General features: G+C 48.2%; 1 protein-coding gene across 4 annotated transcripts in view; it reads left to right on the plus strand.

The window, feature by feature from the left end:
- The window catches only part of MYO3A (myosin IIIA), a 233,885-nt gene that overhangs the window by 34,194 nt on the left and 172,942 nt on the right, over window positions 1–26,749 (plus strand). For all 4 annotated transcript variants that reach the window (XM_068235654.1, XM_068235657.1, XM_068235656.1 and 1 more), the window contains exon 2: window positions 14,805–14,987. In XM_068235654.1, the coding sequence (XP_068091755.1) occupies window positions 14,820–14,987 (168 nt within the window). In that variant the 5' untranslated portion in view covers window positions 14,805–14,819. The remainder of the gene's footprint in view (window positions 1–14,804; window positions 14,988–26,749) is intronic.

The following is a 26,749-nucleotide window of genomic DNA, read 5'->3' on the forward strand; positions in this document are numbered from 1 at the left end:
TTCGCGTTCGCGTCCCGCAGGCAAACCTTTGCGGAAGTTCGGTTCGCCCCATAATGCACATGGAGGGTCAACTTTGACCCTCTACATCACAGTTAGCAGGCCCAGTGTAGCCAATTAGGCACTAGCCCCTGGAGCCCCACCCCCCTTATATAAGGCAGGCAGCGGCGGCCATTACGGTCACTAGTGTACCGGCATTAGTGAGAGTAGGGCGAGCTGCTGCAGACTGTCTCTCATAGGGAAAGATTAGTTAGGCTTAGCTTGTTCCTGGCTGCATACCTGTTCTGTGAACCCACCACTGCATACCTGTACTGTGAACCCACCACTGCATACCTGTTCAGTGAACCCAACACTGCATACCTGTTCTGTGAACCCACCACTGCATACCTGTACTGTGAACCCACCACTGCATACCTGATCAGTGAACCCACCACTGCATACCTGTTCAGTGAACCCACCACTGCATACCTGTTCAGTGAACCTGCCACTGCATACCTGTTCAGTGAACCCGCCACTGCATACGTGTTCTGTGAACCCACCACTACATACCTGTTCAGTGAACCCACCACTGCATACCTGTTGTGTTCAGTGAACCTGCCACTGCATACCTGTTCTGTTCAGTGGACCCGCCACTGTATACCTGTTCAGTGAACCCGCCACTGCATACCTGTTGTGTTCAGTGAACCTGCCACTGCATACCTGTTCTGTGAACCCGCCACTGCATACCTGTTCTGTTCAGTGGACCCGCCACTGTATACCTGTTCTGTTCAGTGAACCCGCCACTGTATACCTGTTCAGTGAACCCGCCACTGCATACCTGTTCTGTTCAGTGAACCTGCCACTGCATACCTGTTCTGTGAACCCGCCACTGTATACCTGTACTGTTCAGTGAACCCGCCACTGCATACCTGTTCTGTTCAGTGGACCCGCTACTGTATACCTGTTCTGTTCAGTGAACCCGCCACTGTATACCTGTACTGTTCAGTGAACCCGCCACTGCATACCTGTTCTGTTCAGTGGACCCGCTACTGTATACCTGTTCTGTTCAGTGAACCCGCCACTGCATACCTGTTCTGTTCAGTGAACCCGCCACTGTATACCTGTACTGTTCAGTGAACCCGCCACTGCATACCTGTTCTGTTCAGTGGACCCGCTACTGTATACCTGTTCTGTTCAGTGAACCCGCCACTGTATACCTGTTCAGTGAACCCGCCACTGCATACCTGTTCTGTTGAGTAAACCTGCCACTGCATACCTGTTCTGTGAACCCGCCACTGTATACCTGTACTGTTCAGTGAACCCGCCACTGCATACCTGTTGTGTTCAGTGAACCTGCCACTGTATACCTGTTCTGTTCAGTGAACCCGCCACTGTATACCTGTTGTGTTCAGTGAACCTGCCACTGTATACCTGTTCAGTGAACCCGCCACTGCATACCTGTTGTGTTCAGTGAACCCGCCACTGTATACCTGTTCTGTTCAGTGAACCCGCCACTGTATACCTGTACTGTTCAGTGAACCCGCCACTGCATACCTGTTCTGTTCAGTGAACCTGCCACTGCATACCTGTTCTGTGAACCCGCCACTGTATACCTGTACTGTGCAGTGAACCCGCCACTGCATACCTGTTCTGTTCAGTGGACCCGCTACTGTATACCTGTTCTGTTCAGTGAACCCGCCACTGCATACCTGTTGTGTTCAGTGAACCCGCCACTGTATACCTGTACTGTTCAGTGAACCCGCCACTGCATACCTGTTCTGTTTAGTGAACCTGCCACTGCATACCTGTTCTGTGAACCCGCCACTGTATACCTGTTCTGTTCAGTGAACCCACCGCATCAGTGCGCATACCTGTGCAGTTAAGTGAACCCACCTACCTACGTGAGTGCACGCAGTGTGATATACCACTCCGTGCATACCCGATATGGACAAAACAGGTAGAGGAAGAGGTAGTGTCAGAGCCAGAGGAAGGCCACCCGGCAGGTCTGCGCGAGGTCGTGTAAATGTAATTTCGTGTGGACCTGGCCCACAGTACAGTGCTCGGAAGAAGGCACGTCCCATCACCTCCCAACATTGTCAGGACGTGGTTGAGTATTTAGCGACACAGAACACCTCATCTTGCTCAGCCACCAGCGCTACTACTAGCACCACTTCCGCTGCATTTGACACTTCGCAAGAATTATTTAGTGTTGAAATCACTGATGCACAGCCATTGTTGTTACAGCCAGATGAATTTTCACCAGCTCATATGTCTGAGTTACGCGGCAACACTATGGATGTAACGTGTAAGGAGGATGAAGGACCTACTGATGGTGCATGTTTGGATTTGTCTGAGGCAAGCGAAGCTGGGCAGGATGATTACGATGATAGGGATCCTCTGTATGTTCCCAATAGAGGAGATGAAGAGGGGGACAGTTCAGAGGGGGAGTCAGAGAGTAGTAGGAGGAGAGAAGTTGCTGAAAGAAGCTGGGGCAGCTCTTCGTCAGAAACAGCTGGTGGCAGTGTCCGGCACCATGTATCGCCACCTATGTACAGCCAGCCAACTTGCCCTTCAGCATCAGCTGCTGAGGTCCCCATAGTGCCCACATCCCAGGGTGGCTCAGCGGTGTGGAAATTTTTTAATGTGTGTGCCTCAGATCGGACCAAAGCCATCTGTTCGCTCTGCCAACAAAAATTGAGCCGTGGAAAGGCCAACACTCACGTAGGGACAAGTGCCTTACGAAGGCACCTGGAGAAAAGGCACAAACAGCAATGGGATGGCCACCTGAGCAAAAGCAGCAGCAGCACACAAAAGAAAAGTCACCCTCCTTCTCCTCTTCCTCCTTCAGGTGCATCATCTGCTTCTGCCGCTTTCTCCCTTCCACCTTCACAGGCACCCTCCTCCACTCCGCCTCTGCCCTTGAGCGCTTCCTGCTCCTCTGCCCACAGCAGCAGTCAGGTGTCCGTGAAGGAAATGTTTGAGCGGAAGAAGCCAATTTCGGCCAGTCACCCCCTTGCCCGGCGTCTGACAGCTGGCGTGGCGGAACTGTTAGCTCGCCAGCTGTTACCATACCGGCTGGTGGACTCTGAGGCCTTCCGTAAATTTGTGGCCATCGGAACACCACAGTGGAAGATGCCAGGCCGCACTTATTTTTTGAGAAAGGCCATACCCCAACTGCACCGTGAAGTTGAGAGGCAAGTGGTGTCATCTCTTGCGAAGAGCGTTGGGTCAAGGGTCCACCTGACCACGGATGCCTGGTCTGCCAAGCACGGGCAGGGCCGCTACATTACGTACACAGCCCATTGGGTCAACCTGGTGGTGAACGATGGCAAGCAGGGTGCAGCGGACCAAATTGTGACACCTCCACGGCTTGCAGGCAGGCCTCCTGCCACCTCCTCTCCTCCTGCTACATGCTCTTCGCTGTCCTCCTCCTCCTTGGCTGAGTGGCAGTTCTCCTCTCCAGCTACACAGCCCCAGCTCCGCAGGGCCTATGCTGCATGCCAGGTACGACGGTGTCACGCCATCTTAGACATGTCTTGTCTCAAAGCGGAGAGTCACACTGGAGCAGCTCTCCTGGCTGCTCTTAAGAAACAGGTGGATGAGTGGCTGACCCCGCACCACCTGGAGATAGGCAACGTGGTGTGCGACAACGGTAGCAATCTGCTTGCCGCTTTGCATATGGGAAAGCTGACACACATACCCTGCATGGCACATGTCATGAATCTAGTTGTTCAAAGATTTGTGGCAAAGTACCCTGGCTTAGCGGATGTCCTGAAGCAGGCCAGGAAGTTCTGTGGGCATTTGAGGCGGTCTTACACAGCCATGGCACGCTTTGCGGAAATTCAGCGGAAAAACAACATGCCGGTGAGACGCCTCATTTGCGACCCGCTGGACTTCGACCCTGCTCATGTTCTCCCGCCTGCTAGAACAGAAGAAAGCCGTCACCCAGTACCTCTACAACTACAGTAGAATGAAACAGTCTGGGAAGATGGGGATGTTCTGGCCCGACAACTGGACACTGATGAAAAATGCATGCAGGCTCATGCGGCCGTTTGAGGAGGTGACCAACCTGGTGAGCCGCAGTGAGGGCACCATCAGCGACTTAATTCCCTACGCTTACTTCTTGGAGCGTGCTGTGCGTAGAGTGGCGGATGAAGCTGCGAATGAGCGTGACCAGGAACCGTTACGGCAGGAACAGGCATGGGACCAATTTTCATCAGACCCAGCTGTTTCCTCAACACCTGCGGCAGCACAGAGGGGGGAGGAGGAGGAAGAAGAGAAGTCGTGTGCAGAAGATGAGTCAGACTCAGAGGATGATGAGCAAGGTGTTTCTTTGGGGGAGGAGGAGGAGGAGGGGACGGCGGCAGGAGAACACCCGCAGCAGGCGTCGCAGGGGGCTTGTGCTGCTCAACCTTCCCGTGGTATTGTTCGCTGCTGGGGGGAGGAGGTTGACTTACGTGACGTCACTGAGGAAGAGCAAGAGGAGATGGAGGGTACTGGATCCGACTTTGTGCATATGTCGTCTTTTATGCTGTCCTGCCTGTTGAGGGACCCCCGTATAAAAAACCTCAAGGGGAATGAGCTGTACTGGGTGGCCACACTACTAGACCCTCGGTACAGGCACAAAGTGGCGGACCTGTTACCAACTCACCTGAAGGTGGAAAGGATGCAGCACATGCAGAACCAGCTGTCAACTATGCTTTACAATGCCTTTAAGGGTGATGTGACAGCACAACGCCAGCAAGGTACCACTGCCACTAATCCTCCTCCCGTGTCCACGCAGTCAAAGACAGGACGCTCCAGCGATCTCATGGTGATGTCGGACATGCGGACGTTCTTTAGTCCAACGCCTCGCCGTAGCCCTTCCGGATCCACCCTCCACCAACGCCTGGAACGGCAGGTAGCCGACTATCTGGCCTTAAGTGTGGATGTAGACACTGCTGTGAACAGCGATGAGGAACCCTTGAACTACTGGGTGTGCAGGCTTGACCTGTGGCCAGAGCTGTCCCAATTTGCCATCCAACTTCTCTCCTGCCCTGCCGCAAGCGTCCTGTCAGAAAGGACCTTCAGCGCAGCTGGAGGCATTGTCACTGAGAAGAGAAGTCGCCTAAGTCACAAAAGTGTTAAGTACCTCACCTTTATCAAAATGAATGAGGCATGGATCCCGGAGGGCTGCTGCTCGCCCCAAGACTAAGTCAGTCCCCGCACACACAGCATCTCTGCCTGCACGCCGTGTGACTGGCTGCCTGGCCTGTCCCTCCACACAGCATGTCTGCCTGCAGGCCGCTTGACTACCTTCTCCGCCACCACCTACAGGGTCCGGGACTCCAGGCGGATTGCTGAATGTTTTAGGCCGCTGCTAGCAGCGGCCGCTGTAATAATTTTTCTGGTGCGTGTACATGACTGCCTAATTTTTCTGGCTGCACTGCGGGCAGCTGCAACAACAAAAGAAAAGGCATGTACATGCGCCCATTCCCCTTCGTGATCATTACCTTGCCGTGGTGAAGGGGCTTGCGTATCACAATGAAGCAATGACCGGCGCCTAGATGAGTGTCTCGGGGGGCACACAAAAGTTAATAAGGTCGTTGCTTCATTGTGGTCAGACCAAATTTGATCAGCTGGACAGTCACTGTTCTGTCATTCAGCTACATCAGTCAGGCGACCATATGGGCTGTAAAGCCACCAAAACCTGCACTCTCGCCATGGTGCGCACCAGTCCAGCACGGCCGTCACTACACAAACAGCTGTTTGCGGTGCGTTACACGGTGAGTTTGGTGTGTGAGTGTGAAGCAGTACCTTAATTACACTACCTGATTGATGTATACACATGCAAGATGTTTTAAAGCACTTTAGGCCTGTCATTTAGCATTCAATGTGATTTCTGCTCTTAAAACGCTGCTTTGCGTCAAATCCAGATTTTTCCCGGGGACTTTTGGCGTGTATCCCACTCCGCCATGCCACCCTCCAGGTGTTAGACCCCTTGAAACATCTTTTCCATCACTTTTGTGGCCAGCATAATTTTTTTTTTTTTCAAAGTTCGCATCCCCATTGAAGTCTATTGCGGTTCGCGAACTTTAACGCGAACCGAACGTTCCGCGAAAGTTCGCGAACCCGGTTCGCGAACCTAAAATCGGAGGTTCGGCCCAACTCTACCTCCTAATTACTGCAGCTGAACGGGTGTGTAAGGGGGAGGGGGGGTTAAACTTACCCAGCATGCGTCTTCTTTCATTCGTCCCATGACACCTCCCACACTGCGTTCCAAAATACATCATGTATCAACCTGGAAGGAGGAAGTGTTTGTAGTCACGTGACCATTCGGATTGCATCCATTTTTAATCAGTCGTTCATCACTGGCTTTAAAGAGAAAATCCAACCTAGAATTGAACTTTATCCCAATCAGCAGCTGATACCCCCTTTTACATGAGAAATATAATGATTTTCACAAACAGACCATCAGAGGGCGCTGTATGACTGATTTTGTGCTGAAACCCCTCCCACAAGAAGCTCTGAGTACAGTGGTACTCTGGGCAAACTGCCACAATGTAACAAGGTTCACAGACAGGAATTAGCTGTTTACAGCTGTCTCTAACAGCTAGTGTTGGGCGAACAGTGTTCGCCACTGTTCGGGTTCTGCAGAACATCACCCTGTTCGGGTGATGTTCGAGTTCGGCCGAACACCTGACGGTGCTCGGCCAAACCGTTCGGCCATATGGCCGAACTAAGAGCGCATGGCCGAACGTTCCCCGAACGTTCGGCTAGCGCTGTGATTGGCCGAACGGGTCACGTGGTTCGGACCCGAACGCGCTCTGATTGGCCGAACTGTCACGTGGTTCGGGTAAATAAATACCCGAACCACGTCATATCTCCGCCATTTGTCTGTGGGTTTAGCTTTGGGTAGGCAGGCAGGGTAGTTCGCGCTCCAGCCACGCTAGCCAGGGTCCCCCCCAGTCATTGTGTGTCACTGCTGGGAACAGTAGTACACCGCTCGTTCAGCCACACTATATAGCATTCTGTGTACTGTTCTGTGTCTGCTGGGAACAGTGGTACACCGCTCGTTCAGCCACACTATATAGCATTCTGTGTACTGTTCTGTGTCTGCTGGGAACAGTGGTACACCGCTCGTTCAGCCACACTATATAGCATTCTGTGTACTGTTCTGTGTCTGCTGGGAACAGTAGTACACCGCTCGTTCAGCCACACTATATAGCATTCTGTGTACTGTTCTGTGTCTGCTGGGAACAGTAGTACACCGCTCGTTCAGCCACACTATATAGCATTCTGTGTACTGTTCTGTGTCTGCTGGGAACAGTAGTACACCGCTCGTTCAGCCACACTATATAGCATTCTGTGTACTGTTCTGTGTCTGCTGGGAATAGTGGTACACCGCTCGTTCAGCCACACTATATAGCATTCTGTGTACTGTTCTGTGTCTGCTGGGAACAGTAGTACACCGCTCGTTCAGCCACACTATATAGCATTCTGTGTACTGTTCTGTGTCTGCTGGGAACAGTAGTACACCGCTCGTTCAGCCACACTATATAGCATTCTGTGTACTGTTCTGTGTCTGCTGGGAACAGTAGTACACCGCTCGTTCAGCCACACTATATAGCATTCTGTGTACTGTTCTGTGTCTGCTGGGAACAGTAGTACACCGCTCGTTCAGCCACACTATATAGCATTCTGTGTACTGTTCTGTGTCTGCTGGGAATAGTGGTACACCGCTCGTTCAGCCACACTATATAGCATTCTGTGTACTGTTCTGTGTCTGCTGGGAACAGTAGTACACCGCTCGTTCAGCCACACTATATAGCATTCTGTGTACTGTTCTGTGTCTGCTGGGAACAGTAGTACACCGCTCGTTCAGCCACACTATATAGCATTCTGTGTACTGTTCTGTGTCTGCTGGGAATAGTGGTACACCGCTCGTTCAGCCACACTATATAGCATTCTGTGTACTGTTCTGTGTCTGCTGGGAACAGTGGTACACCGCTCGTTCAGCCACACTATATAGCATTCTGTGTACTGTTCTGTGTCTGCTGGGAACAGTGGTACACCGCTCGTTCAGCCACACTATATAGCATTCTGTGTACTGTTCTGTGTCTGCTGGGAACAGTAGTACACCGCTCGTTCAGCCACACTATATAGCATTCTGTGTACTGTTCTGTGTCTGCTGGGAACAGTAGTACACCGCTCGTTCAGCCACACTATATAGCATTCTGTGTACTGTTCTGTGTCTGCTGGGAACAGTAGTACACCGCTCGTTCAGCCACACTATATAGCATTCTGTGTACTGTTCTGTGTCTGCTGGGAATAGTGGTACACCGCTCGTTCAGCCACACTATATAGCATTCTGTGTACTGTTCTGTGTCTGCTGGGAATAGTGGTACACCGCTCGTTCGCCACTGTATAGCATTGTGCTCTGTGTCGCTGCTGGGAATAGTGGTACACCGCTCACCCGTCACTGTATAGCATTGTGCTCTGTGTCGCTGCTGGGAATAGTGGTACACCGCTCACCCGTCACTGTATAGCATTGTGCTCTGTGTCGCTGCTGGGAATAGTGGTACTGTATAGCATTTCTGTACTGCCACTGTACTGCTGCCAGTCAGCGTGTACTGTAAGGATAAGTGAAATGAGGAAGAAATCCGGTGAAAGAGGGAGGGGCAAGGGAAGAGGTGTTTACCCTGACGGTTCACGTACAGGCCACAGGGGAGCACCCAAGAAAACCCACTCAATACCGCCCATGTTGTCCAGGACAACAACCCTCACAAATCCAAAAGAACAGGACCAGATAATTACTTGGATGACCTCTCAAGCGTCCAGCAGTGGGTTAAGCAGCACCAGCACATCACGCACGAGGTCCGAGTCCTCAGCCAGTTACAAGGAGCCAGTGGGCACAAAGCTGACACAACCGGCAGCGACACCACGCACACAACTGCCAGATAACCAGTCCGATGAATTACCTCAGGACACAATGGGGTATTCGCAGGAGCTATTCCCAGCCCAACAAACTTCCACCTTTCAAAGGTCAATGGAGGAACAGCCAGAAATGTTGTGCCTGGATTCACAACCGTTAACTGTGGGAAATGCACCGCGCACTGAAATACAAGGCGAGTCCGAAGAGGACTCGGAAACCCAAATCCCAGAGCAATTTGGGCAGGAGGGGTTGCAATTGCAGGAGGTCGGCCGACAAGATCTGGAAGACGACGTTGGAGTGTGCTGCGCAGAGGTTGTTGTGGGGAGCTCTACTCCACGGCGGTGGCCCACAATGACATATGACGAGTTTGAGGAGATGGAAGAGGAGGGTATGGACAATGTGGACAGAGACCCAGATTTTGTTTGTGAACGAGAACATCGCCGTCGTAGCAGCAGCACAGATGAGTCTGTTGAAGAACACACTGCTGCACGAGTTCGCCTTGTGCCACAAGGTAGGCGGCGCGCAATTTCAGGCACCACAAGCGTGGAAGTTCAAGTGAGAGGCAAAAGAGGAGCAAACAGAAATCGCCAGCAAGGAGGCAGGTGCTCCAAAGTCTGGGCTTTCTTTGAAGACTGCACTGAGGATGTTACCATGGCGATTTGCAAGGTGTGCAAGACCCGCCTGAGCAGGGGGAAAAATATTAACAACCTCTCCACCACCAGCATGAGCCGTCACATGCTATCCAAACATCCCACTCTTTGGGCAAACGCGTCAGGACAGGGTACCAGAAACAACACTGCCTCCCTTGGGTTCACCAGACTCACCACCAGACCCGCCTCAGCAGCAGCAGTAGCCCAGCCATTGCGTGGTTCACAACATTCACAAACATCAGACGACGCTGACACTGTCACTTTCCGGAGTAGTGCTCTTGAGGTCTCCCAGTGTTCATCAAACACAACAACCAACAGCCCTTCCGTGTGCAGCGCTACGGTTCAGTTGTCTGTGTCGGAGATGTTTGAGCGCAAGAGGAAATTGCCAGCAAATGACCCCCGGGCCGTGGCAGTAACAGCCAGCATAGCCAAGCTTCTGGCCTGCGAAATGCTGCCATATCGATTGGTGGAGACAAACAGCTTCAAGGGCATGATGTCAGTGGCCATCCCACGTTACGTGGTTCCCAGCCGCTACCACTTTGCACGCTCTGCAGTGCCTGAGTTGCATGAGCACGTGGTCAGCAAAATAACCCGAAGCTTGAAGAATGCCGTTGCCTGCAAGGTTCACCTCACCACTGACACCTGGACGAGTGCGTTCGGCCAGGGTCGATACATCTCCCTTACCGCGCACTGGGTGAACCTTGTGGAGCCTGGCAGCGATTCCTCACCTGCTACGGCACGGGTGTTGCCCACGCCACAAACAGCTGCACCGCCGTCCCTCCCACTGGATAACAGCAGCACCTACCTCTCTGACTCCTTCTCCTCCAACGCATCTCAAAGCTGTACCTCATCCGGAAACGCTAACCCAGCAGCAGTAGGATCGTGGAAGCAGTGCAGCACAGCTGTTGGCATGCGTCAGCAAGCGTTGCTGAAGCTAATCTGCCTTGGGGATAAGCAGCACACAGGGGAGGAAATTTGGAGGGGAATAAAGGAACAGACGGATTTGTGGCTGGCACCGCTGGACCTGAAACCGGGCATGGTTGTGTGTGATAATGGGAGTAATCTCATTCGCGCTTTAAGGTTGGCTAAGCTGACACACATCCCTTGCCTGGCGCACGTGATGAACCTAGTAGTTCAGCGGTTCCTGAGGACATACCCAGGCGTGCCCGATCTGCTGTTGAAGGTGCGTCGAGTGTCCAAACATTGTAGAAATTCCAGTACTGCTTCGGGGGCACTCGCCAAGATGCAGGAGCGCTTCAATCTCCCCCACCATCGCTTGCTGTGTGATGTCCCTACGCGCTGGAATTCTACGCTGCACATGCTAGCCCGCTTTTGCGAGCAGAAGAGTGCAGTGGTCCAGTACATGACGGCGCAGTACCGAGGCGCATCCGGCCAGCTGCCAAGCTTCTGTGGATCCGATTGGGCCAACATGTTGGACCTCTGCCAAGTCCTCCAAAATTTTGAGCAATCCACGTTGCTTGTGAGCAGTGACAACTCTTCAGTCAGCATTACCATACCACTGCTGTGTTTACTGAAGAGGTCGATGTTAAAAATCAAGGAAACAGCTGTCATGATGCAACTGGGGGAATCTGAAGGAGAAAACGATCAGCGTGATGGTACCAACATCAGGCCATCCGCCTCAGGGAACGCTGGCCCCAGCAGCTATGACGAAGAAGAGGAGGAGGAACAGCTGGAGTTGGAGCAGGAATTTCATGCCACCACTGACGAGGGCCAGAGCGGTGCACGTTGGACTTCCACAATTCAACGCGAATGGTCAGCAGAAGCAGACCAGGAGGAAGGTGACGACTATGATGCATCACAACAACTATCACAACGCTCACAAGAGGATGATGAGGATTCTGGTAGGACTCTGGCACACATGGCTCAATTCATGCTAGACTGCATTGAACGTGACCCACGCATTGTGCGCATTCTGGACAACACCAATTACTGGGTTTATACCCTTCTGGATCCACGGTACAAACACAATGTTCCAAAACTGCTTGAAGAAAGAGTCAGACAGGTCAAAATGGAAGAATACCAGCAGGCCCTTGTGGAGACTTTAGAGAGGAGATTGACATCCTCCCCCTCCTCTAGCCAGTTGTACGCAGACAGACTGACTTCCGCAAACCCAGGACGACCAGGAGGGCAGCAAACAACGCAAGCCGCAGCTAGTACCCAAAAGGGAATGGTATCGGCAGTGTCCTTGGAGTGGGAAAATTTTCTGACACCCATGCAGCCGCAGCCCACTGAACAGCAAGCGTGCAGATCCACCTCCAACACCGATCGCCTGGAGAAGATGGTCAAGGACTACATGTCAGATGGCGTAGCTGTGTCGAACCATCCATCTGCACCCTTCAACTATTGGGTATCGAAGCTAGACACCTGGCACGAACTGGCAATGTACGCAATAGAGGTGCTGGCTTGCCCGGCAGCCAGCGTTATGTCGGAACGCTGTTTCAGTGCTGCCGGAGGCATCGTCACAGATCGGCGTATCCGCCTCTCTACAGAAAATGCAGACCGTCTGACTCAAATTAAAATGAATCAATCCTGGATTGGAAATGACTACGCAACACTCCAGGACCCCAACCAAGTAACATGACCAATGAACATCTGGGATGGTGTTGCGTTTCCGGGCCCTGTTTATTGAACCTCTCATCTGTATTACATTTATGACTGCATGGCGGCAAAAAGCATTGCTGCTATATCCGCACGCTTTTTGTCCACATGCAAGGCCTGGGTTGTTGTGTCTCACAAAGCGTGGCCTTCTCCTCCTGCGCCTGCTCCTGTTCCATCACGTCTGCTGCTGCTGGGTTAGCGTTGCCGCGTGGTCCCTGTTTATTGAACCACTTATCTTTATTACATTTATGACTGCATGGCGGTACAAAGCATGCTATCCGCACGCTTCTTGCCCTCATGCAAGGCCTGGGTTGTTGTGTCTCACAAAGCGTGGCCTTCTCCTCCTGCGCCTGCTCCTGTTCCATCACGTCTGCTGCTGCTGGGTTAGCGTTGCCGCGTGGTCCCTGTTTATTGAACCACTTATCTTTATTACATTTATGACTGCATGGCGGTACAAAGCATGCTATCCGCACGCTTCTTGCCCTCATGCAAGGCCTGGGTTGTTGTGTCTCACAAAGCGTGGCCTTCTCCTCCTGCGCCTCCTCCTGTTCCATCACGTCTGCTGCTGCTGGGTTAGCGTTGCCGCGTGGTCCCTGTTTATTGAACCACTTATCTTTATTACATTTATGACTGCATGGCGGTACAAAGCATGCTATCCGCACGCTTCTTGCCCTCATGCAAGGCCTGGGTTGTTGTGTCTCACAAAGCGTGGCCTTCTCCTCCTGCGCCTGCTCCTGTTCCATCACGTCTGCTGCTGCTGGGTTAGCGTTGCCGCGTGGTCCCTGTTTATTGAACCACTTATCTTTATTACATTTATGACTGCATGGCGGTACAAAGCATGCTATCCGCACGCTTCTTGCCCTCATGCAAGGCCGGGGTTGTTGTGTCTCACAAAGCGTGGCCTTCTCCTCCTGCGCCTCCTCCTGTTCCATCACGTCTGCTGCTGCTGGGTTAGCGTTGCCGCGTGGTCCCTGTTTATTGAACCACTTATCTTTATTACATTTATGACTGCATGGCGGTACAAAGCATGCTATCCGCACGCTTCTTGCCCTCATGCAAGGCCTGGGTTGTTGTGTCTCACAAAGCGTGGCCTTCTCCTCCTGCGCCTGCTCCTGTTCCATCACGTCTGCTGCTGCTGGGTTAGCGTTGCCGCGTGGTCCCTGTTTATTGAACCACTTATCTTTATTACATTTATGACTGCATGGCGGTACAAAGCCTGCTATCCGCACGCTTCTTGCCCTCATGCAAGGCCGGGGTTGTTGTGTCTCACAAAGCGTGGCCTTCTTCTCCTCCTGCGCCACCCTCCTCCTGTTCCATCACGTGTGCTGCTGCTGGGTTAGCGTTACCGGTCCCTTTTCCTGGAACCTCTTATATGTATTACATTTATGACTGCATGCCGACAAAAAACATGTTACCTGTGCAAAGAAAACAGACATTTCCCGCATTTAAAAGACAGTTTTCCCTTTGAAACTTTAAAATCGATTTTCTCAAAAACTATAAGCTCTTTTTGCTAATTTTTTTTTCCTCTTGTACCCACTCCCAAGGTGCACATACCCTGTAAATTTGGGGTATGTAGCATGCAAGGAGGCTTTACAAACCACAAAAGTTCGGGTCCCCATTGACTTCCATTATGTTCGGAGTTCGGGTCGAACACCCGAACATCGCGGCCATGTTCGGCCTGTTCGGCCCGAACCCGAACATCTAGATGTTCGCCCAACACTACTAACAGCCAAAACAGCTAGGAGCAACTACATAACCTGCCCACAGTAACAATGTCACCATGTGATACATGTCAGAATGTAAATCGGGGAGAGGAAAGATTTTACAATGGGCAAACACTGACTAAATCATTTATACATAATTATGGTAAAAAATGAAGCACTTTTTTACTACATTATTTTCACTGGAGTTCCTCTTTAAACAGTGTCAGTTGCTTGGTGTCATGCTGATCTTTCTGGCATTAGTAGTGTATCAGAGCACCTGATCTGTATGCTGGTTCAGGGTCTATGGCTAAAAGTGTTGGACTCAGGATCAAGAACAGGACAACCAGGTAACTTGCCTTTTTAAAAAAAGGTAATCGATATGGCAGCCTGAGCCTCCATACCACTCTTACCTCAGGTTCCCATTAGGCAATTATGTGCATATAATTAAAACAGGGCTGAATTCACCCTAAGGCCCTGTAGTCACGTGCTTACAGGTGCCTAAATATGGAAAAGCGGTTCACTCACTCCCTTGTGCCCCTCTCCTTCCCTATGCAGAGTCCTGATGAGAGTGTAAATGAGAGGTTACTCCTCCAGCACTCAGCATTCCACTGACGAGACCTCCCTTCAGTTGGGAGCACCTCTAGCTACCTAATACTGAGGTTACCTCTGGCTACCTAATGCTAAGGGACAACCGTAGCTACCTATGACAGGCAAGGGAAGTAAGGGAGAAGTGACAGCTGGGCCAGTCAGCACACTTGCAGTGTGGTTCGGTGGGGGTTTGTAGGTTCATGGAGGAGGAAGTCTAGGGTGCCAGAACATCTGTGCCTATAGGCTCCTGTGATGTAAATCCAGGCCTGAATTAAAAAGAAATACCACTTACATTCATAAGAAAAGGATCTCGATCATACCAAATAATTTGAAAAACTCGACTTTTTTTTTCAGGGTGATGTGCAGAAAATGTTGTCCTTACGTGGAAAGTCCTTTGTATTTGATGGATTTCCTGACCCCTCTGATACCTGGGAAATTGTGGAAACCATCGGAAAGGGAACATATGGGAAAGTTTTCAAAGTCATGAATAAGAAAAATGGAAGCAAGGCTGCTGTCAAAATCCTGGATCCATTTCACGTAAGTTATCAATTATCTTTTTAGATGACGACTCATAACATGAGGCAGAAAGAAACAACCAAACACAGTTTAGCAATATAACTAAATTAAAGTATAACTTTTTGTGTACCTACACGGTTCAATGGGGACTTTAACTGAAAGTGTTTTCCAATTTTGGCACAGGTCTCCAAATCCTTGATGATGTCACACAGGTGACATAGTGGTGTAATGGATAGCACTTACCGTACCATGCTAAGGTTCCTGATTCGAATCTGGACAGGAAGTTTTCTGCATGGAGTTTTTTTTTTTCTCTTTTGTGTAGGTTTCCTCCCACCTCCCAAAAATACACCAATAAGTTCACTGGTTCCCTAAAATTATCCTTAAAGAACAACTATCAAAGAAACTGTTCTTCTGTAAACCCCACATACTCATTGAGCTTTTGGCCAGCAACACTAAAATGCTTTTCAGAGGTTTCTCATCACAGCCTGTGTGAAAAAAAAATGCCTTGTTTACCAGCTGTTTGTAACAATTTGTGTCAGCATCGGGCTAGAGGATAGAGCTATACCATGTAGCTTCTTTACACCTCTCTGTCACTATTCACAGAGGAATAATTTACTGTTTGTCTCTGCCCTGCCTGCTTTCTCACAGATCACATGAGAACATCTGAAGGATTTTTAGATACAAAGAAGGATCGGAAAAGAAGGATCTGTACTTTTTCCTTACTTGGACGCTTCTCCCACCCCCATTCAGAATGAGATCTCCTTGGCTGTAAACTGTTTACTTTACTCAGGGTCACAGACCCTGAGTCTGATGATTATGTACACACATTTGAAGCTATATTTCTGCTTTCTATTATTCTGAACATATTCCAGTCACAGTATTAGAGCCAGTGAAGATTGTGTCTGTATGCTGGGTGTGCTGGATACATTCCTCCATAGTATTGCCCACAGTGAGAACTGTTCTCTGTAAAACCTTTGTATTGCTATTTGATAGCAATTACTGGAAATATATGTAGCATTCAGAATTTTAGTTAATGCGGACCTGAACTCAGAATGTCCTCTCTGCTCTAAAAGATACACAACAGCATAATAACCTTACAGCGGATACAAATCCTGAATCTGCACTGTTTCTACTTCCTGATTCATGGAAGCAGACATATTGTTAACAGCCTGTGCTATCAAATTAGCTTATCTGCCATCTCTGCCATGGCAGTCATGTGACACAGGGGATAGATCAAATTAAAACTTGTGATTATTAGACACAAATGAGGGGGGATTTAACAGGTTAAACTCTCCAAATACATACAGGGTGCATTTCTCTATGTTTTCCTTCGGTCCTGTGCAAGAGTTCAGGTCCACTTTAACTTTGATAGTTGTCCTTTAAAGTCTAGACCCTCCAGAGGCTTCCCATGTCATCCTCTGGACCCCTGCCGATACCCAGGACCGTCCTGCACGCCGCGACTCTGCTCATACTCAGACGCAGTACGGCCTCGCTCAGACTTGAGAGGAGCACAGCCGTGAGATTCAACTCCGACTAGTTCTTGTTGGATTCCTTTAGGGGCAGGGCCGTTTCTTGGGCAGTGTGGGTAGAGTGATCGCCCTGGGAGCAGACCAGCAAGTAGAAGAAGGGGGGGGGGGGGGTGCAGGCAGAAGGACATAACCGCTAGGGAGCTGGTGACCGGCGGTGCAGCCAAATGGAAGATTACTAGCTTGATCACCTTACTTGACTCCTCCTAGGCTGCCTGGATTAGACATCAAGTCATGATCACGTCACCACCGCGTGATAACACCTGATGTCCTGTAGCGGTACTGCAGGCTGTCTGTGCATGGCGCCCATGGAGGAGTCGGCTTTCCGGGCTCTCTTAACCTGTGTGTTTTCCTGGTCCCTGCTTCCTCTTGGATGAGCATCTGGTCACTAGTAAGTAGGTAGATCTACTTGTGACCTGTGGCTGTGTGACGGTCCCTAAAGAGTAAGGGTTCACGAGTCCATGGGAGTGGGGGGAAGGGGGAGCAATTTGTAAAGCCTCGCCCTGGGTCCAGCAAAGGTGGACCTGATGACAGCGTTGGAAGAATCCACAGGATCCAGAGGCTTCTTAGGTAAGTATTTGACTTTTGACCTGGGGTGGCGGGGGCACCTAATGTGGGAGGCACACCTGTGTGCACATTCTTGACGGGAACCTACTTAATACTGGGGGCTCGGTTATTACCTATACTGTGGCGGCCACAGTCCACGAGGGGAATGGTTTAGAGGGTCCCTGGAGAACCGATCCTGCCACTGGTCTCAAGTGTGCTAAAGGTTGGCCCCAATTGTAAAGAACGGGAACACAGATTTTTAAACAGCTCTGGCTCCATTTTTCTTTAACAGGCTATAATTTTTTTTGTTATACTGCATTTTAAAATGAGAAATTTGGACTGCAATTCTATTGTAAAAGAGGCTTTTGAATTTGCCTGCTGTTTGAGCGTTAGGTTAATCCACCATGTAAAAATGTATTTCAAGGAAAACACCATCAGCAGTAAACGCTTGAAAAATGTCAAACTAATAGCAGAAAATGCTCAACGCAGGCGACGAGTCGCAAAGCCAAGGAGACCTTTCTATATGTATCTGGGACGTTTCAGGCAGATAAAGCCGGAACATATTGATCTTGGCAGCAAAAGTTATTTACTGACGGAGGCATTTCCATTGTGAAAGGTAATAGAAAAAAAAATTGTTTATTTATTTATATTTTTTTGCCAGCTCAGTCGGAACACAAGTCCCGTAAGAGCGTAATCTAACAAAAGGGGAGCGTTTGATGGACATTTGCCCTTTACACTTCATCTCGCGCTTTGCTGCCTCAAATATTAACTGATTTGTTGCCTTGGGGGGAGAGTGTGATTGGCTATAATATATTCTGCCATTCATTGTATTGTAATTAGGTGGAATTTGTAAGAGGTGTTCTGGGAAAATCATTATTCTGCTGGCAAACAAAGGTTTGTGTTCCTTGCATGAATATGTAAATAATACATTAACCCTTTTGAAGAAATTGGACAGTTTATGTGTGATGGAGCTAGTATAATGGAACTGACTATTCCATAAAGAATTCATTTAAATCAATAGGGAAGAATACATTCAAATCAATAGGGAAAGTGGAAATCTGTCCTTCTGCCTTCCATGTTGACTTCAAGATTCAAGCACTTTATTGTCATTGTGTAACACAACAAAATTACTTTTCATGACAGTCCCGTGGAACATATAGGGAACATAGTGATAGTAACAAAGGTAGAAATAGAGGAATTATGCAAGTATGCAGGGGCGTAACAATAAACCCTGCAAGGGATGGAGCTGCAGTGGGGCCCAGAAGCCAAAGGGGGCCCTGTCCTGAGAGACTGACAACTAAGGGCACAGAGAGAAAAAACTTTCTGCTCTCTGCACAATTGTTCTAATGACTGCATCTGCTCAGCCACAGATGAGGAATCATACAAAGTTTTGTAGACAAAGATTTGTACACTATCCCTATTCAGTGTTCAGCAGGGTCTTGTGTACAGCTCTGTTCTACCCCAAACCTTTCTACCCCTCCCAAGTGCTGTGCCCTGTAGTGATGCTTGAGGAGTCTGGGCACGGAGAGAAAAAACTTTCTGCTCTGTGGACTATTGTTCTAATGACTGCACCTGCTCAGCCACTGATAACAAATCATACAAAGTTTTGTAGACAAAGATTTGTAGACAGTCCCAATTTAGTGTGCAGCAGGTTCTTCTGTACAGGCTGGAACTGTACCTATTGGCGGGACTGTCGAAAGGGGGCCCCATCCAAAGTTTTGCAGGGGGCCCCAGTGATTTCTAGTTATGTCCCTGCAAGTATGCAGGGTATTTCAAATATTTAAACAATATGTACACAGTGTTAACTATTTCAGAGAGGATTCAGTGTTCATCAAGTTTATGGCAGATGAGAAAAACCTGGTTTTCAGCTTGTTTGTATGCGGATTGATCTTAAACATCTACCTGAAGGAAGGAGCTCGAACAAGGCGTCTTTGCCGTTTTAACAACTCGCTGCAGATCTTCTCTAGAAGCCTTGGTGCAGCTGTACCAGGCCCTCATGCAATTGGTCAGAACGCTTTCTATGCATTTTCCCGTACTTTCAAATTCCTTCGCTCATCCCTAGTTGAAGCTCCCTTACTTTTCTTTGGATATAACTGAATAGCGATATTTTTCATGCTGAGTACATATTTTTTCCCATGAGTTAAGTCAGACAAGGAGCGATAAATCATAAAAACTAGGAGATATAAATAATGAGTAGGGAGGATCAATGAGATGCAAATGTTTCCGACATTATGTAATTTTTTATGCAAATGTATGCAATTTGACAATGGACCAATCAATTTAAACCCAGGGTTAAATTGATTGGTCCATTTTCAAGCTGCATATATTTGCATTTTAAAAAATGCATAAATTTGCATCAACTCAGAAGAATTTGCATATCTGTGATTATCCCTAATAATGAGTAAAGTTTTGTGAATCAACCCCATTATCCTGATCAATGTACTGTCTTCCTTCCTACGGTGCTGCTGTTATCATGTCCTGAGTACTTTTTGTAAAAGACATGGGTATCTCCCAATGTTAACCTCTTCCTGTTGCCTAACCCTAACCTCTATTCCTAATGTTAACCTGTTTCCTGCTGCCTAACTTCTATTCTCAATGTTAACGAAGCAGGTTATTAGCACTGAGCTCCGATGCTGGGCACCACTCTAGCACCAATGCTATGGTGCACATACTCTGCTAGGGTAATTCCGGGAATTACTTCTTCTTCCGAGTTGCTACAACTCAGAGGGTTAATAGTATTTAATCCCACCAGGAATTTGAGAGGCAGCAGGGAGAGCCGTCATTCAGCTCACCATGCGCTCAACTCACCGGCGGTGTTATAATATGTACACAATGTTAACTCCCCCCCCCCCCCCCCCCGTGCCTGGTGCACTATACTTTACCTGTCCGTGTCCACTGCTGGCTCCGGGCTCCTTCTTCCGTCCTCCATCCATACACGCACCCAATGTGGTTGCCGGAGTAATGTGGGCACATGAGTGATGTCACACATGCACCCGCATGTACGCCAGCAGCCCCGTGGGGCACATGTATGGACGGGTATTGAGCCCGGAGTAAGTGGTGGACACAGACAGGTGAAGTATAGTGCATTGGGCACCGGGGGGGCAGCATTGGGGGTTTCGTTGCTTGTCTCAAGATCGATTGCTATTACCGCTGCAAACCCGATCAACATGCTCGACCCGAAATTGGTCACATCATCGAACGGGCTTGCACTTGATGGCACCGATTTTCATCTCATACATTCGATTCGATAACCATTATCAAATCAGGTGGCCAATCCTCCACCAAGTCAATAGATATATGGGCACCTTAAGTAATACTCGGCTTCTATCATCTTCAGCTGCCAATGCTTAGGCTATACAACAGATGCTAACTTGGTGCAGAATTTTGGCTACACTTACTGTAGCTGAAACACTTAGTCTAATCCTCACAGTTCATTAACCCTCCTGGCGGTTTGCTAAAAAATCGGCAGGGGGCAGCAAATCTTTTTTTTTACATTTTTTTTTTTTCATGTAGCGAGACAAAGTCTCGCTACATGATAGCCGCTGCTCAGCGGCATCCCCCCAGCCCCTCCGATCGCCGCCGGCGATCGGCGATCAGGAGATCCCGTTCAAAGAACGGGATCTCCTGGAGGGCTTCCCCCGTCGCCATGGCGACGGGGCGGGATGACGTCACCGACGTCATCGACGTCGTGACGTCAAAGGGGATTCCTATTCACCCCATAGAGCTGCCTGGCACTGATTGGCCAGGCAGCGCACGGGGTCTGGGGGGGGGGGGGGCGGCTGCGGCACGACGGATAGTGGCGGATCGGCGGGTAGCGGCGGCGATCGGGCACTGCACGCAGCTAGCAAAGTGCTAGCTGTGTGCAGCAAAAAAAAAATTATGCAAATCGGCCCAGCGGGGCCTGAGCGGTGCCTTCCGGCGGCATAGCCCGAGCTCAGCTCGGGCTTACTGCCAGGAAGGTTAAGGGAACACTATCATGAAAATCACATTTCTTCCAGACTAAAATGAGACATAAATTACTTTTCTCCTATGTTGCTCGCACACTTACAGTAGGAAATAGAAATCTGACAGAACCGGTTTTAGACTAGTCCATCTCTTCATGGGAGATTCTCAGGGTTTTCTTTATTTTCAAAAGCACTTTGTAAATGTCAGTTGTTCCGTCCAGCTGCCAAAAATAGTGTGCAGCGAGCAGGGAGGCTGGCCAGGATCTTTGTATAGATCCTTTTCAGGGATTGTCTTTATAAAGTCTAAAGGCCATGCTGAGAATCCCCCATGAAGAGAAGGACTAGCCCAAAACCTGTCAGTTCTGTCAGATTTCTACTACCTACTGTAAGTGACAGCAACATAGGAGAAAAGCAATTTATGGCTCATTTTATTCTGGGTGAAATGTACTTCTTATGTGTATGTGTTCACATGTATTTCAAATAATACTTTTTTTTTTTTGCTATAATGGTCCTTTAATATAAACTTGCACAACATATATTTATCATTAACCACTTGAGGACCCACCCTTTACCCCCCCTTAAGGACCAGCGCAGTATTCTGTGATCTGTGCTGGGTGGGCTCTGCAGCCCCCAGCACAGATCAGGCAGCACGCAGAGCGATCAGATCGCCCCCCTTTTTTCCCCCCTATGGGGATGGTGTGCAGGGGGGGTCTGATCGCTCCTCTTGGCTGGCATGTTGCGGGGGGGGCACCTCAAAGCCCCCCTCCGCGGCGAAATTCCCCCCCTCCCTCTCCTACCTGTCATCCCCGGTGATCGGGGCTGCACAGGACGCTATCCGTCCTGTGCAGCCAGTGACAGGACGTCCCCTGTCACATGGCGGCGATCCCCGGCCGCTGATTGGCTGGGGATCGCCGATCTGCCTTACGGCGCTGCTGCGCAGCAGCGCCGTACAATGTAAACAAAGCGGATTATTTCCGCTTGTGTTTACATTTAGCCTGCGAGCCGCCATCGGCGGCCCGCAGGCTATTCACGGAGCCCCCCGCCGTGAATTGACAGGAAGCAGCCGCTCTCGCGAGCGGCTGCTTCCTGATTAATTAGCCTGCAGCTGGCGACGCAATACTGCGTCGCTGGTCCTGCAGCTACCACTTTGCCGACGCGCGTTATGAGTGCGCGGTCGGCAAGTGGTTAAAGTGGATCCGAGATGAACTTTTACTCATTGCATAATTGTGTTCCTTTCCTATAGTTTATAGGGCATTCCTCAAGCCAAATACTTTTTTGTTTTCGTTTTAATACTCTAATTCCCTATAAACTAAACAAACCCCGCCCACAGTTTTCAGAGAGCCTTGGCAGCAGCAAGGGCTCATGGGAGCTGAGTCTGGGCAGGAGGAGGGGGAGGTAGTACTAGCCAGAGATTTCAGAGGCAGAGGGGAGGAGGGAGGAGGAGGGGAGAGTAGGTCTTTTTCAGTCTGAGTGCTGATGATGCAGATAAGCTTGGCTGTGTGTAATGTTTACAACAACATGGCTGCTGTCATTGTATCACAGGTAGATATAATCACTTTCTTTTAAAGCTGTATGCAGACAGATTTGCTGTTTAAATCATCTAAACTGTACATAAGATATATAGACAAGTTACTTGTTATAGTTAGTTTTTCATCTCAGATCCGCTGTTAAGAGATAGCTATAGCCAGTGCAAAATGTACCTGCTTCAGTTTTCAATGTTAATATTATTTTTCAATTTCAAATGCTCATCCTTACTCATAAAACAGATCTATACCTATTAGAAGGACGTGTAAAGCTGCCATAACATATCCAATGAGAAGGGAGAACCGTATTTAGCATATGTGATGTTTCTTTTCCCGCTTGTCACTTTGAAGACATTATCTTTAGTTCCACCCTCTTTGATTCCTCATTTTGCTGCTTTCACGGTTATTTTCAGAATAAATTTGGCCCTCTGAAGTTTGTTTTTAAAATGCCATTTTTGTATTTTGTCTCTTGCTGTGGGATTTCTGCCTTATGTCATTACAAGACCTTTAATTAATTGTATTTAACGCTAGTCAAAAATAATGAAGTTGTCCATTAAAAAAAAAGGTTAAATCATCTTTGAACATCCAGTGTAAATAAGTGATTTTGTATTTATGTATTTGTAGTAGTAGTAGAAATGTTGGCTTATCATTTGTGGTCGTTCAGGAATCTACATACTTGTTTCAGTCTCCCCAATTGTGTATGCACATATATGGCGAAAATGTTTTGGCACGGTATGAGAGGTGTAATCAGAGGAGGGAAAACGTTTGTTAATGGTTTCCAGTATTAACAGTATTATTACCAGCATAGTACCATTGAAAAGCTAACAGAGCAGTTGTGGGAGGGCCCCTAGTGGTCCCCTTTGGTCCAAGGACCCAACTGCGGTCACAACCTCTTCATCCCCTATTGCTACGTCACTGCTAATTTTCCTGCTTGGGTGACCACTTATTGTTAGATACAAAGGGGACCCTGTTGGAGTGCAAACTGAGACCCAGTGGTGGAGACCGACTTAAAAAGATAGCCAAGAGCCTAGAAGAGGAGGAAAGCCTCCTTAAAATGCTGTGTCTGAGTGTCGTTCACACTATGCTGGACTGGAGTGGAAATGTGTATGGTTTGAACAAAACCCTTTTGGGTTATTACTAAACCCAATACTCTTATAACACTTAGCAAAGACCCCGACACAATAAACCTACATAAACATACCCTCGGGTCACTCAAATAATAAACAAGCTGCTGAGGTTGGATTAAATGGGCTAAAACAGCTCTTTAATTTATAAAACACAGTTTTATTACAAACAATCAAATTAACAACTTGAGTCAACAAGCAAAGATTGAAGACCAGTATACATGTCCCAATAGAGAAAGGACTTTGGAGGTCACCCTACACTTCAGCTGATCTGCACAACAAGGCCCCCAGCCATGGTCAATGACCCCAAACTACTGTAAGCAGTTAAAACCAAAAACACGGTTCTCATCTGACTCTGGATGTATGATTTCAACCGAGACATATTCTCACCACAATGAACTGACTGTTAGGGGACCTCCGTGGACCCTCCCCCTGCTAGGCTGCTATGATAAGAACACTTGAACATAGTCCTCCTGAAAGAAAAAGAGCACACATACAAACCAAAACACGACATTAGGGTAGGTGGGTGGGAAACTCAAGAAAATGGTAAGGACCTCCCTTTCTTCCCTCCCTAAATCTTCCCTATCCTCCCTGGATTAACCAGTAACCCATACTTCTCCTTTCCTACACCACTCATCTAACATTAACCCCTGCAATCCCAATCCTAACACCATCCCCTAGGCCACAATTAACAAAGACCCATCATGTTAGGACCCTCTGAAACCTTGTGGCATCCTCCAGACCTTTTTTGTTTTCTGTTTCTGTTTTCATCCATTGTTTTGCATTCCTTTTTGTCTGGATAGCAAAGAGCTTGAATTGTCTGCAATTTTTTGCATATATTTTCACCTGATGCAAAACTTTTTTCTTTCAAACTCAGCCACGTTCATACATACTATCCCTGATGAAGGTTCATTGGAAACCTCTGTGCTGGGATATTCATTTGTACAATGGTTTTAAGTTACTTTTCCAGGTTTCAGCATCACAGACACTTCCTATATCTATACACTACTGTATATTGGTATTTAACCCCTCTCTCCCAGTGATGCTTAAGGTGCCCAATAATTATATAATGTTGATTGTACAATTTTACCAAATCAGTTTAGTAGAAGGGTAAACTGAGTGAATATACTTTGAATGGATACTTTAGGTAGCTTATATTACACAGAAGTGGTAAGATTGTACAATCAAGATTGTATCATAAGTGGGCACCCTTATCCTAAGCAGCTTCGCTAGGAAGACCAGGTATATATTGTACTGGCTTTGGAACGCTCAGTAAATCATTCAGCAGAGCTGCACCTGACAGGACTAAAGATGTCACCACCTGTGATAAATTTCAGAATGTAAATCAGGGTGAGGAAAGATTTTACCATAAGTAAATACTCAATCATTTATACAATTGTATTATCTATATTTATGTTTAACCACTTAATGACACCCAGACTTATAAAAACATCCTGCTAGAGCCTCTTAACGGCTCAGTCAAGCAGTGCTGCTGCTGCTGCGCGTGAAATTAATGAAAGGAGAAAACCATTGAAAAAATACACCTTTATTTCCAAATGCTATATTGTCACCATACTTTGTACTAGGGACATAATTAAAATGTTTGTAATAACCAGGAAAAATAGGCAGATAAAATGTGTGGGTTTTATGCACAGTAGCGGTGTTTATATTAAAACTATAGGGGATGAAATTGGAGAAATAGTGTATTTTTTCATTTTTTCCTTGTTTTTCCATTTAAAATGCATAGAAAATAAAGTAATTACTGAAAACAAATATCAACCCCAAAAAGCCTAATAGGTGGTGAAAAAAAACAAGATGCAGATAATTTCATTGTGATTAGTAGTGATTAAGCTATTGGCAAATAAAAGGGATGAGCACTGAAAGGTGAAAACCGCTCTTGTCCGTTAGGGTATGTGCATAAACGATGCACTCTTGGACTCTGGATCACAATTGCAGGACAGATTGATAATCCACAATGCGCTCCCCATAGCAGGGTTCCACTGACCAGATCCAAAGGTCTCAGAGACCGGTATGCTCCTTCGGGGTATATGGAACCCCCCCTCCCCCCGTCGCCTCTCTTTCAAAGCTCTCCTGAGTGGGATCCCCGTCTGCTGATTGGTCGGGTGGTCTGTGCCTGGGTCGTTCCAGCTCCACAATGTGGGGGGGGGGGGACACAGACGGAAGACCAGCTTCCAATAGTGGACAGAGGTGCTGAGCTTATCAGACCTGCATGAGTTATATGCTGCGTTCTTAGCCTGAGGAAGCGGAATATTTTTGCAAAACGCATTGCACCTTCTGGAGTATGCAATTAAATGTGTTTTTGTTGAAATATATCAACAGTATCTTGTATCTGTTTGGAGGAGGTAAGTCTTCCTCGGCCTCCTCCTTTTTAACCATTTTAGTAATTTTTATCCTTCTGGCACCTCTGTTTGCTTGTACATTAGCTTCCAATAGTGTAAGTCTGCTTTATTAAAAATTAAAAATGGCTGCAAGCGGCAAAAGCAATATCACAGTGTGATATGGGTGGGTTCAGGTCCAGGGTGGCTACCGAAACTGATTTCTGGCTTGCGCTGCTGCTCGCCGCCACCACAATAAGAAAAGTTCCTTGCTACATGCCGGTCTCCTTCTGCGTATGTGTGCCTAGCATCTCAAGACACTCTGTGGCTCCGCCCTTTGTTCTTGTGTTGCTAGCATCCAGTAAAAATCGCAAAGCAGAACTGGAAAATCAGAATTGCGATTTGCAGTGTAAAAGAAGCCGTAGTCTTATTACAGGTAAATGCATTTATTAGAACAGTTTTATGTGAGGCCGGGAGCACAAAAGGCAGTGCAGAAAACCATGCTTTTGCACTGTGCATTTTTTTGCTGCATCTTTGGTACATTTTTTTGCTCGTGTTGTGTTTGTGTTTTTGTAAATTTCCTGAAGGGAGCTAAATACTGTTATTTATTTTTTTTTAAAGCATGTAAAAAACATTACTCTGCATCTCCATAGAGAATCATTATGTGCTTTTCACATGCATTTTTGAAAATTAGCCACTTAAGGACCAGCAGATTTTTCTATGATCTGTGCTGCGTGGGCTCTTCAGCCCCCAGCACAGATCAGGTGGCAGGTAGGACGATCAG

The sequence above is a fragment of the Hyperolius riggenbachi genome, chromosome 5, assembly GCF_040937935.1.
Source record: "Hyperolius riggenbachi isolate aHypRig1 chromosome 5, aHypRig1.pri, whole genome shotgun sequence".
In the NCBI taxonomy this organism is placed as follows: domain Eukaryota; kingdom Metazoa; phylum Chordata; class Amphibia; order Anura; family Hyperoliidae; genus Hyperolius; species Hyperolius riggenbachi.